Source organism: Azolla caroliniana, unplaced genomic scaffold (assembly GCF_043228905.1).
Source record: "Azolla caroliniana isolate FFs.n. ecotype wild unplaced genomic scaffold, voAzoCaro1.0.p SCAF_8, whole genome shotgun sequence".
NCBI lineage: Eukaryota > Viridiplantae > Streptophyta > Polypodiopsida > Salviniales > Salviniaceae > Azolla > Azolla caroliniana.
The window spans coordinates 21969485-21981994 of record NW_028230443.1 but is presented as its reverse complement, the minus strand read 5'-3'; the positions used below and the strand labels follow the sequence as shown (position 1 = coordinate 21981994).

The 12510-nt window shown below is 38.5% G+C and overlaps 2 protein-coding genes and 1 long non-coding RNA gene across 5 annotated transcripts; 1 reads left to right on the top strand and 2 right to left on the bottom strand.

The window, feature by feature from the left end:
• The first annotated feature begins 1551 nt into the window (after window positions 1-1551).
• On the top strand, window positions 1552-2903 carry LOC147861358 (uncharacterized). Of its 2 annotated transcripts, none has more exons than XR_015530164.1 (2): window positions 1552-1736; window positions 2231-2351. XR_015530164.1 is itself a non-coding variant. In XM_087323994.1 (2 exons), exons 1-2 carry the CDS (start codon window positions 1665-1667, stop codon window positions 2597-2599), a joined length of 420 nt encoding a protein of 139 aa, XP_087180120.1. In that variant the 5' UTR covers window positions 1582-1664; the 3' UTR covers window positions 2600-2903. The 2 variants fall into 2 exon arrangements, 1 of the variants encoding a protein (XP_087180120.1); XM_087323994.1 differs by having other exon boundaries at window positions 1582-1736; window positions 2252-2903.
• A 302-nt stretch (window positions 2904-3205) lies between these two features.
• LOC147861357 (uncharacterized) lies at window positions 3206-5012 on the bottom strand. 2 transcript variants are annotated; one of them, XM_087323993.1, is made up of 3 exons: window positions 4285-5012; window positions 3348-3577; window positions 3206-3273 (listed from the first exon to the last, which is right to left on the bottom strand). In XM_087323993.1, the coding sequence occupies exons 1-2, from the start codon at window positions 4963-4965 to the stop codon at window positions 3395-3397; spliced, it is 864 nt and encodes a 287-aa protein (XP_087180119.1). In that variant the 5' UTR covers window positions 4966-5012; the 3' UTR covers window positions 3206-3273; window positions 3348-3394. The 2 variants fall into 2 exon arrangements, with proteins under 2 accessions (XP_087180119.1, XP_087180118.1); XM_087323992.1 differs by having other exon boundaries at window positions 3206-3577.
• A 2401-nt stretch (window positions 5013-7413) lies between these two features.
• LOC147861356 (uncharacterized) lies at window positions 7414-9448 on the bottom strand. The gene is made up of 2 exons (XR_015530124.1): window positions 8671-9448; window positions 7414-7687 (listed from the first exon to the last, which is right to left on the bottom strand). It is a non-coding gene; the product is annotated as an uncharacterized LOC147861356 (long non-coding RNA).
• Window positions 9449-12510: the final 3062 nt, after the last annotated feature.

The following is a 12510-nucleotide window of genomic DNA, read 5'->3' as shown; positions in this document are numbered from 1 at the left end:
ATTGTTTAAGCTATTGGGTTGTGAATTTGGCTATACATGAACTATTATTGTTTGCTCTTACCTTTTCATCTATTATTATTCCAAGATAGAACCAAGTAAATCCATGTGTTTGTAAGAAGTTAACAACATGTTGATTAGGGTATAGGGTATGTATGAAGTTGGATGCGTCAATGACTATATTTGAGATAATTAAAGAAAACTTACTCAAAGTTTATTATTCAACTTGTAAGTGCCACTGTGTAATTCTCAAGATAAGTACAATTTATAGTTATAGGAATGTATATATATATATATATATTGGTACTTTTGATCAAGTATTCCTAATTCCATACTCTCTTTTTTTCTTCTTTTTTTCCAAAAAAAAACTCCTTCCATTAGTTATAAAATTTTGCAGATGAGATTAGTATATACAATTCCATGTAGGGACACAATAGGTCCATCTTATGTGGATGCCCACTGACTCAATAAAGGGGGAGGACGACCATTGTTGGATGAAGGCTAGTTGTTGTCTTTCAACTCCATCGGAGTCACCCTTGAGGCTATCATATTGGCTCTTTAGAGTGGCTACCACTTCACTCCATATCTCTTGCATTAACACTATTGGCTGCACGGTTTGGTTGGAAAAGACTTGTCTACACAAGTAGTTCATTACATAAATGATAGGAGACTTTATTAAAATATGCTTAAAATGCATTAGAATTTCAAAAATGTGATTGGTTTGATATTTCCATGAATGAGTTACAAGATAGTCTTGGTAATTAATTTCACTAGGCTCACTTCTATTGGTTCAACATAAAAATTAACATTAAGCACATAATTAATAAGGCTCCTAAGAGAAACACAAACAAAGAACAATAAAATGACTCCAATAGGAACCAGGAAAAGAAATGAAGGAACTTCTAAATTCTGAAGAGAATGAGCGAACTAGAAGCAAGATTTACAAATCACGCTCATGAAATATTGTTACAAGGACAACGATAGAATAATGAAGAAACGTAGCATGGACTTGCAAGATCACAATATCTACCATGCCAAGTCTTGTATTCGTTGTGAACAAGCACTAAAAGGGTTAAAATTATTGGTATCTCCAATATGGCAAAAAGGCTAAACTACTGGTTCATGGCAATGGATGGCAAAAAGCATTAAACGTGTACATGAGACGTTCGGTAGATTGACCATCCAAACCAAACCAATAAAAGCCTAAGATGACGAGCATGCCAAACAAAAAGTGCATGGAAAGAGAGATTAAACGTGACACACGTTGATTAACCATTTGGATTAACCGTTTTGGTTCTGTAAACTTGTGTATGGAAACCAACTAACGATAGATATGACCATTAGCGAGAGCAATGTGCTTAAACTAATAAATGGCCGATGAGTTGTAATACCCTTAAACCCTAAACCCTTAAAAGCTAAACCCTAAACCCCATGAGGTCATATATGTAGATTTTGGGAAATATATAAGTTTAAAAAACTTTCCCAAAATGGAATTATGTGTGCTTGTATTCTTTTAGAAAATTATTTTCCGAAAAGGGAAAGAAATCTCAGACCGTCAGTACTCTGAACATTCCTCTGTTTCTCGTTCCTGTGAACCATTTTGGACCTACAAAGAAGCAGAAACCGAGAGGGACCTCGATCCGACAAAAGTCAGAAGAAAGAAGAAAATGGATATGGCGATACTGAAGAGGATGGCTCTCTTCAGATACGTTACTGCCACTTTAAAGAAGAATTCTTTGGTGAGCCATCTCTCCGTCTCTCTGTGTGTCTATGTATTTAAGAGAAGAAAATAAGACAAAGAAAAAACATGTTTCTATATGCATGCACGGAGAGATGGTGTCCGGACATGAAATTTTCAGGGAAACACGTTTCTGTAGGATTATTAGGGTTTCTTGAGTATATAATAATATGTTAATAACACAGTTTACACATAGAGGTGTTTTTAGGACATGGAATTCTTCGTGAAACCCAGTTTTAAAGGATTCTTAGGGTTTTATGAGTATATATATGTGGTGAAAGTACTAATGTTCTCCAGAAGATGTGATTGTTTCGTGTGTTAGTCTTCATGCTATTCTTTGTTTTTGAGTGCATATATTGCATGGAAGCCACACCATGTATTTATTGCTTGAATCTGGGTTAAAACTCGTAGCATCTTTTGTATAATCGGGAGCTTGTAATAAGCTTTGGCATTGTTCTTTCTATGAATTTTGTTGTATTTGATGTTAATGTTTAGGAATTGCTCGAAATGATGTAGGGAGGCTATGAAAAGTATGTTGTCAGTAAGCATTTAAACCCTAGATCAATTGCTAGTAGCTATACTAGTCAAGGAGCGCCACACGAACCATCAAGCACATCAAGTTGGGATGTCGGAAACCCTAAACCCACGAACACTCCATCAGATGAAGGAGAGAAAGATAACAATGAGAAGCAAGCGCGAGAATCACCCAACTCACAAGAGAATCACAGTGGTGATAGACCCATTGACTCGCCCACCCCGTCTTTGGAAAAGGAAACAAGTGCTAGAGAATTCTTCCATGTGAAGGCGAAAGAGACAGAAGATCGGCTTCATGAAGAAGAAGAGGAAAAGTTGAAAAGATCTTGATGGAGGTGTGATTAACAAGCGCCTTCATTTTTGTTCCAACTATTATTATTAATAGTTAAATTCTTGTTGTAGATATCATGTCACTATATATGAAGATATGGTTATACGAAGAGTGAAACCTTTGAGGTGTTTTTCTTTGTGATTTATTTCAAGGAGATTCCGTCTGAGGGTTGTAAATTGGTTTTCTTTTCTTCAATTGTTTTTTATGCGGTTTCTGTGCCATGTTTTCTGGGAAAGGTGTATATTGTAAATACTCTTGTTGTTTCCATGAGGAGCAGGGGATGTAATATGAAGTTTTTTGATGTATCCATGATGTATATAGTTGAGTCTTATGACTGTAAAAAACAAATTCAGTCTCTGTTGCACTATATTTAGTGCTAATGCATCCAATAGTAATTGTAGCAAGTATACGAGATAATATGAAAATGCTAGATCGAAAGCCTCAATTATCATCACATAATATTATCCACAGAGATCTGAAGGCTGCAAATCTTCTGATGGATGAGCACGAGGTAAAGACTTAAGTTTGAGGTCTTGATGGAGGTAGAAAGATATGCTGAATTGAAGTTTAAATGTAGGTGGTTAAGTTATGCATATATATACATGTATGTATATATACATACATTGTATGGAAATCATGTGAAATTTTTTGTGTAAATACAAAAAATCATGTTGGTTCATTAGCAGTATTGATGTTTGGGATATGCAAATCATGTGAAATTTTTGTGTAAATACAAAAAATCATGTTCATTAGCGATATTGATGTTTGGGGGTAAAACCAATTAAGAAGAGGTTCTACATTGCAGGTGATGAAAAACATTGAAATATTCGGAAGGTCCAACTCCCTGCAGTTGTTAGCCCCTTGCGAATAGTATCGAGGATGTTACGAGAGGTCTCTTCAACAGGTTGGAGGATGACATAGCCTTGAGCATTATTTAGAGTGTGAGAGAAGTTCAATTGAAATTTATCATCCGATCCCTGTTTTCATAAAGCTATACCATGTCAATAATAGTGTGTACTCCAATAATCAGACCAAGCATTTCTTACTAGAACTCCAAGCGTGTTTACAAAATTCATTGGAACTCAGAATGTGCCTAAATTTGAAATGTGAAGGGCCACTTTATGCCTATCATCGGATTCCTGTTTTCATAAAGCCATATCATTGTAGATATCATGTCAGTTCCCAAAATTTTACCCATCACTGTACTACTATTAGTCAGATTTTCTATGGTGACACCAGCATATTGCAAGAAACCAAAAGCATAGCATAGATTATTATAAGCGAGAAAGTTTGCATCAAATTGGATCCCTCTAGTTATTGTGCCCAATGATTTGGCCTTACCGTTCCTAGGGATATGCAGTACAAGTGTTGTCCACTCAACAATATAAACCCTAATTATGAACGGATCTAGTGCAGAATGGATTAGGCGATCATAGTGCGCTTGACAATATCTACCCAACTTCTTATGATCTTGACATAGGGACACGTCTTCGAAAATCCAAATGGGGGGCTCATTGAGATCGAGTTTTAGGGTTGGCATCTAGATCTATCCCGTTGGAAAAACCGAGTAATATGGCCGAATTCTCTTGGCCTACAAAGGATGGAACGAGATGACGAGCGACCTGACCAACACATAGCTAGTTGAATATACAAAGTGTGTCAAGAGAGGAGGAACCATTTATACCTTACTCCTATTCTCCGCGGTGTCTAGGAACCCAGGCTTGGGAGCGAGGTGAGGGAAGATGACATTGGACGACCACGCGATGGTGGATTGGGGATCGGCGCAAAGGTGCGGCATCCCAGGCGCGATGGCCACCGTCATGGGCGGCCCTTGGGTGAGCAACGCCACAAACCCGTACCCTTGGAGCAATGCGATCTTGACAACTGGCGCCGTGTTATTGGCCACGATGCCGCCGGCCCCGCCCCCCCCAAGCTGCACCCGGCGGATGGTGTGAGCCACGGTGGGCTCGAAGGCGAGGAGCGCGGCTGTGTTGACCGCGAGCGACTCGACATTTCCGCCTCCTCCGAGGCGGAGGAGGATGACATGGCAGCTCTCGGAGGCGAGGAAGAGGTGGGCCCCCGCGGCCGGGTAGGCGGCCGCCGTGGCCAGCATGATCCCAGTCCCGGAGTCGGAGTTGGGGTCGCGCGTGAGGAGCACCTGCCCACGGTTGGCCACGAGGCTCGACCCCTTCACCCACACTTGGGTGAGAGCATTGCCATCGCTCCCGGCCGCGCCCAAATTCACCTTGAGGAAGCTCTTGCCACGCACAAGCTCGAACGCCTCGGGTTGGCCTTGGCGCTGCGTCTCGAACGTGTCCGACATGAATTGTTGCAAGGTGGTCGCCGCCCCCATTTTCCGATCCATCCCAAGGGGATCTAGGTATGTGTGTGTGTGTATTAGAATTTTGGGGGGGCTTGACAATGAGGACGTCTTCTTGGATGCCTTAGTGATTAGGGGCTTCATTTTATTCATGGTTAACTTGTAAAGCCGGCGGTGGGCCCCTCGTGGGTGTCACAAATGTCAAACACTTTCGAGATGAATGTATGGTCACCTATAATGAATGTCAAACTCCTCCGCCCCTTGTTCTTCTTTTTCGGCCCCAAATCACTTTATATTACTCGAGGGAAACTCATGAAAATATGCTAGTGTACAAAGATGTTGCGAAAAGAATATTCAAAAGTTGGGAAAGACTCAATATTATGTCGTGAACCTCGAGACAACCATGCAACAAATTGCCTAAGAAAACGTGTGTTTACTTGGTATCCATTTATTCCATAATCCCCAAAATCGTACCCAATTAAAAAGAGTCCGGTGAGATCTCCTAATAACTTTGAAAATGAAGTGTGCATACTTCATGGGAGGAACTACTATGTATCCTTGTCCTTACTATACATTTCTTTACCCCGAGCAAAAATGCAATAACCCTATATCCGTCATTTTTTAATTGGGATCTCACCCTCTACACTAATCTAGATTGACCTCAATTATTTTGCCCATGAGCACTAGATTGCCCACATATAGTAGCATATGGATCACTCAAAAATTAGGGATGTGTGAACATCCTTTACCCCATGGTGGGTACTCTCCCCTTGAATTCGTAGATTGTGTAAGTTTGCGGGATGGATTATATGACATCTAGTGTGTGCTAAGGCTCTAGTGGTCACCCTCTCTTGTCATCAGTCGAACTCTTGTCTTCTCTCAATAGCCAAATATTTGCCCATTCTCCACTTCTTCTTTTATTGTCTGTGGTTACTCAATCGAGCCTATCGTTCTAAACTCACTTGTCGAAATTCACAATCATGCACCATTTTGCAATCATGCTACCATTCTAGCACTAAATTTATAAAAAAACAAATTGACAATTAAATCTACAATAATCTAATACATGACAATTGGCAAGACCAAGAAATAGTAAAAAAAAAGTATTCGACCAAAGACTAAGAGAAATGAAAGATATTTATAAATTATACAAACATTGTGAGTGGTGTCTTCTTTTTCTTTTCTTTTTTCCAAAAACCACGGCTTCGCATTAGTTAGCAAATAGAATACAACAAAGTTTGTCCAAATGCACAATGGGATCAACATATAGTATATACAACTTGGAGAAACAACTCCAAAACTATCAAACAAAAACAACAAAAAAACTCAACCGATCCTTAACTCAAGCAAAATTAAAATAAACCCTATTTTACCCCAACTCTACCCAACTAACTCTTTTCTAACAACATTATCCGGGTAACTCGTGAGTGGTGTCTTAAGTATTAATACAATAGAAACATCTATGTCTTGTAACAGTTACCCTCCTTTTATAATTAGGATTGGAGGTTCACACAAGTCTAAGCATCTATCCTTTCTCCACAACATATAATATTTACCATAAAAACTTCATAAGCAATGACAAAGTGTGGCACTTAGAAATATACAAACTACATGACTTTCTTTCTTGAAATTCGATTGCAAATGCCGCAAGTGGCCCCCAACCCCTTCACAATAAACGGAGATATTAACATTATGCCTCTCTAGTTTGATCTGACATGCACATTATTGTATACCTCATAGAATCCTACAATGAATTTGGTATCTTTGTGAGAAATTAGTATGTTTTGGTCTTAGTATATATTAAACTAAGCTACACCACTTTGTGAAACTAAGGAAACATTAGGCGAAGTAGTGGAAGGTTTTAGAGGGTTGTAGAAATGTGTAGGAGGTTGTATGGGAGATAGTAGAAGGCTTTGGAACTTTATGGAACTTTATTAAATATTTTAGGAGATTGTAGAAGGTTTTTGTGGAACAACATATCAACGCCTACATTTCCCTTCCTTTTACTTGTATATTTTATTGCCTTGAATATTCGTGTACGTGTTGTCTAAGCTTGGCCTAGGTTTACACCTAGTTCCCTCTCCTCCTTGCCTACTACTCTACCTATTCTATTCATGCTTATTCAACATACCTCACATGTGGCTCAACTAAATGAAAACAATTAGTAATTCTTTGATAGTGAAGGAAATATGGATTTTTCATGTGTTTCCTTGTTTCCCAAAAGTGGAAAGGAAACATTAAATCTTACCCCCCATTGTCTCACTATCTTGATTGTCCTCCACCATTTCATGGTCACATCTATGATCCAACATTTCCGTCAATTTACGATTACGTGGGAATATCATACATAAAATCCATATCGATTTATTCTCATCGATTTTCAATGTAAAAAAATCTCTGCAAGGGCATCACTAGTTTCTTGTGACCCTTTTCTCTTTTTTGAAAGCGAATATCAATATGTTTATTATCACATGATGTAATTAATACATGGAATGATAAAAAATCATTATATAACATGAAATCATTTAGATCACTAGTGTTCTTGATGTTTGGGTTAACAATTATCGAAACAAGGACATTACGGAACTCCGGGTGCTGCAACACATCTCAATATTCGGAAGATGATACAACTTGCAAATCTTAACCCTTTGAGGATAGCAGGAAGGATGTTCCGAGTGGTCTCTTCAACAGGTTGGAGGATGACATAGCCTCGAGCATTATCTGAAGTGTGCGAGAAGTTCAATTGAAATGTATCATCTGATGATACCTGTTTTCATAAAGCCAAAATACCACATATCAATAATGTGCACTTATAGTTACATCTTAGGATTGCTTGTAAGAGCTAAAGTTTGGTCATAGATCAATGGCTTTGATAATGTTCTTACATTTTAAGGACCACGTTGTCATTAGTATCTTACAACAACAAGACTTGTCATTTCTAAGGAAAGAACAAACTTGGGTGTTTTCATAGCTCACTCACTCTATAGCAGTTGGGTTTTCTATAATATCTTCACATACCATGAGAGGCCAAAAGCATATGCATAACTTAGGGTTGAGAGGCTTCACACAATATTGGAGGACTTTAGGGCACGTGGAGCCCTAGGAGCCCTTTACCACTCAATGCAAGGTGTTGTAGCATACACAACACCAAGAGACCTTCTTAAACAATATCCAAGGTACATCCCTTAAACCGAAGTAGAAGATAACTATGATGGGCATTTCCTAAGTCCGTATTGATCATAAACTATGATCATGGCTCTAAAAATTGTCCACTCAACCATACAAGCCCACACTATGAACTAGACTAGATTTATGTTAAAAACATTGGAGCTATAGAGATGAGGAAGGTATGTGCATCATGAGAAAACATAATGAACTATGCAATCATAGTGACAATGAAATGGGAGAAGGCCAAGTAACAATAGCTACATTGGAACTATATCAACCCATCTAGGGATAGAATATTGAATGGATGTTTCGATCTACTTCAATCATGATGCCGCCAGATTTTTAATCACGAGGCAGTCGATGAGATGGGATCTAAACATCCTTGAACCATATGGTCGCTCTTGAGATGGGATCTAAACATCCTTCAAATCGAACCCGATCTTCTTCTTTTTTTTAGTGGCGAACATAATAGCTTCACAATAAAACAATTTCATAAAGATACCCAATATAGGAGAAACCAACGATCATCATCATTGAATACGCAGAAATATCTTGAACACGGGGCGAGGACACGAAAATTACCTTCCTAGTATTCGCCTCGGCTTCTAAGAACCCAGGCTTCGGAGCGAGGTGTGGGAAGACTACATTGGAGGACCAACCAATGGTGGCTTGAGGATTGGAGCATAGAGGTGGGAGGCCGGGGTCGATGGCCACGGTCATCGGTGGCCCTTGGGCTAGCAAGGCCACATAGCCGAACCCTTGGAGGAACGCGACATTGACGGTGTCCATGATGCTGCCGCCTACTCGATTGACCGGGACCTGATTGACGGTGTGGCGCACCGTGGGCTCGAACGCGAGAAGCGCGGCCATGTTCACGAAGAACGCATCGGTGTAGCCGGGGCCGGGTTCGGGGCCGGGCCGTTCGAGGCGGAGGAGTACGACATGGCATCTCTCAGAGGAGAGGAAGAGGTGGGTCCCGGTGGCGGAGGAGGCCAACATGAGGTCCGACTGGGGGGCATCCGCATCCCGCTCGAGGATCACATCCCCGCGGTTCGCCGCTAGGCACGAGGCCTTCACCCACACGCGGGTGGGCGCGATCCCGCCCGCGCCAATCCCGCCGCCCAAGGTCACTTTTAGGAACCGGCGGCCGTGCACGACCTCGAACGTCTCCGGCTGGGCCTTGGCACGCGGCCGCGTCTCGAAAGTGTCCGCGATGAAGTGTTGCAATGTCGAACCCATTTTTTAGTCTCGATCCGATCCGATCCGATCACGAGATGCTTGTGAATGTAAAGTTTGTTCTTTCCTTCCCCAACCTTCATAATTCATTGAGTTTGTGTATAGAGAAGATAGAAAGCATGGTGTGGTGGGGGAGGGGGGGTTCTAGTAGTTTGAATGTCCACTCTGTCCAACATGTATTTGTCTTGGTTCCTTCATAAGTCAACACTAGGGGGTTCACTCTCTATTATTCATAATGGTCTCTCACTCTCTCTCAATCACCCAATATCTGATTCCTTTTTTATATATTTAAAAGATGTCAATCAAAAAACGTGTTATGGAAATGAAAACATTATTGTCGTTCACGAGTTTCGAAAAGGGGGGGCCTACACACTTCATATCACAGCCTCGGGAATTTAATGTTTTTCCTTCATGACCTTCAAATAGAGTTAAAGAAGTGCACCCACTTGTGGCATCTCACAACTTCAAGTTAAGGACCCACCAAAACATGCACACATTAGACAAAATCAAACCCAATTCTCGTTCGTTTGATTATACCCATGCCCAAATAGAGAGAAATAATCAAAGAATACATGCAATCAATGTATCTTGATTTATTCATCACTATCCATCTATCATTGATTGACTTTGCACGATTTACAACTACATAGATGAGATGGCAAATTTTCCCTTATTCATATCAACAATGAGTTTGCGAGTAATGCTTTTGCACAGTGTCAACGATCTAGTAATAACCTATGTAGCTTTGGGGTGTTTGAGCCCATCCTCTTACATGTAAAGAGACATCTCATTGAACGAAGTGACTGTGAAATTTCCATCCATGGGTGATGTTGGTTTGACAACGGATCCGTGTGTATTAAAAATATTGTTGTACGGTGCTAGTTTTTTCCACACAACATAACTTAAATGCTAGTTAAATAGAAATGCTAAGCATTTGTTCTTTCCACTTCCTAAAAGTTGTATGAGTCTCTATCCACCTTCACAAATTCTCTGCTCAATGTCCAGAGTTTTGGCATATCCTAGTTATTCCATTTCACTTACGGTATGCATTTGTAAATGGATTTCGTGAATAGACTACACCATGACATCATAGATCCATTTCCAATATGAATGAAAAGTATGACATTGGAAATGTTCACATGATCCATTTATGTCAAAGCCATAAAAGAGTTTGATTACTTCATTATGTGATCATTTGTTGCAAAGTTCTTTTCTCCTAAAGCACTAATAAAATTCTAGACAAGTTAGATGTGCACATAAGAGAGCAATCATGGGAAGGATTCAATGCGCATTGATTAATCAAGACAATCTTTTATTATGAGGATGGGAAATTGTCTCACATATAAAAACCATGCACGAATCACAAAGATTGGTGTAATTGTGATTAAATAGGAGCAATATTTTCCATTTCCATAGAAAACATTGGAACCACAACCATTTGTTTATAAAATCAAATCAAAGTCAACTCTCTCCTAAAAGTTATTTTTTGTGACCATCACTGCACCAAATGAGGACTAATTTTAGGGAGGTTGTGCGGATAGAACAATTTCAAGGTTTGAAGGATATGAAGAATTTCATCATTGACAACTTGATATGCGTAGCAATGCAATCTTTTCTGTAACATTTTGTTTGTTTATGTGTTACATTATCTTTTCTATAATGATGTGGTTTTATTGTGTAATTGTTGCATTTGTTTTTTGCATCCTATGGAAAATTTTATTACATTGCATTTTCTATAATATTATGTGGATTTATAAAACTTCTTATAAGTGTTTTTGGATCATTAACAAAATATTTAGAATGTAGCAAATATTTGTCCCATGAAACAATTGTAGGTTAAGACAACCTAGTAAATATAAACTAATAGGGAATCTTACTTATCCTATGGGTAACTTCTAAACACAGTCGAAGGAAAGCTCCCTAGAACAAATGGACCTCCAAAAACATAACTTCTTCAAAACTTCTTTATCCTCCACTACATGCTATTACCCATACAATTGATAGTTGCAACTAAGGTATCCTAACATTGTTCCAGTAAGTAGTATGCAAAACCAGTTGGATTTTGACTCTAGAATGACTTCTCTTATGCGCATTGAATTTTACAGTTTTAAACAATACACAAACATAAGAACAAACAAAAAGTCAAAATGTGCCAATATTAAATACAAGCAATGCATACATTGACCTTAAATTATGAGCACACACCAACTTTTTATTCTTCAAACATTAGCTTTCTCATCCCAATCCACTCATATGTGTGCATACAGACATTGCTTTATCCAAAGACCGCACTCTAGTTGCTAGTGAAAATTCAAATTTGAACAGATAGAATATACATATGCAATTTATAATATGAACCAGTAATTATAAGTTACGAGGAGATTAAACATTCCTTTTGTCTCTCTACATGTGAGCTTTCTAAATGCCATATCAGGATGAAAATTTTCAAACTAAATATAACAAATATTTGTACTTTCTAAACCCTAAAATGTAGTATGTCATATACTTGAATGCAAACCAATGTGTATGTTATCAAAACATTCTTATGTTTTATTTTTACACTTTTTACCTTAACTTTCTTACCATAATTTTTTTTTACCTTATAATAAATAATGAATACAGAAGTATGGTATTTACCATACTTCGAGGGTGTTTACCATACTCGAATGATTGAAACATTATTGGATGTGAATGCACGTATGGTACATATGGTTCATTCTAAGCCCTAAACCATACAAATCAAAATATATTTCATAAATGTGATAACAATGGATGTGATTCATGATGAAACATCCCTTCTGACTCTACAAGTGAGCTTTTGAAATGCCATAACAAGAAGAAAATTTCAAACTAAATATAACAATATATGTGTAACTTGATCCACATTTGAGAGTTGTTTTTTCTATTCAAACAAATCAAAAATATATCGCATGATGAAGAAAGTAAAAACAAAATAATCTTGAATCTTTGAACAATACTACTTTACCCCATACATTGATGGGCATAGGGGCTCAATTAAAAGTTTACTAAATCTCCAATGTAATAATAAAATTATAATTTAATGAACTAAGTATTGAAAAAGGTCCAACTATTGCTTCCATTTGATCAAAAGTTAACCAAATTTTTAATCTAGTAGCATGACTACTTAGAAATGAACAAACAAAATCGACATAGAAAAAGGTTAAG

Coding starts and splice junctions, on each gene's coding strand:
- LOC147861358 (XM_087323994.1), top strand. CDS start 1,665: ATGGATATGGCGATACTGAAGAGGATGGCTCTCTTCAGATACGTTACT. Junction 1,737..2,251: donor CTTTAAAGAAGAATTCTTTG/GTGAGCCATCTC, acceptor GAAATGATGTAG/GGAGGCTATGAAAAGTATGT.
- LOC147861357 (XM_087323992.1), bottom strand. CDS start 4,965: ATGGATCGGAAAATGGGGGCGGCGACCACCTTGCAACAATTCATGTCG. Junction 3,578..4,284: donor CCGCGGAGAATAGGAGTAAG/GTATAAATGGTT, acceptor TTATGAAAACAG/GGATCGGATGATAAATTTCA.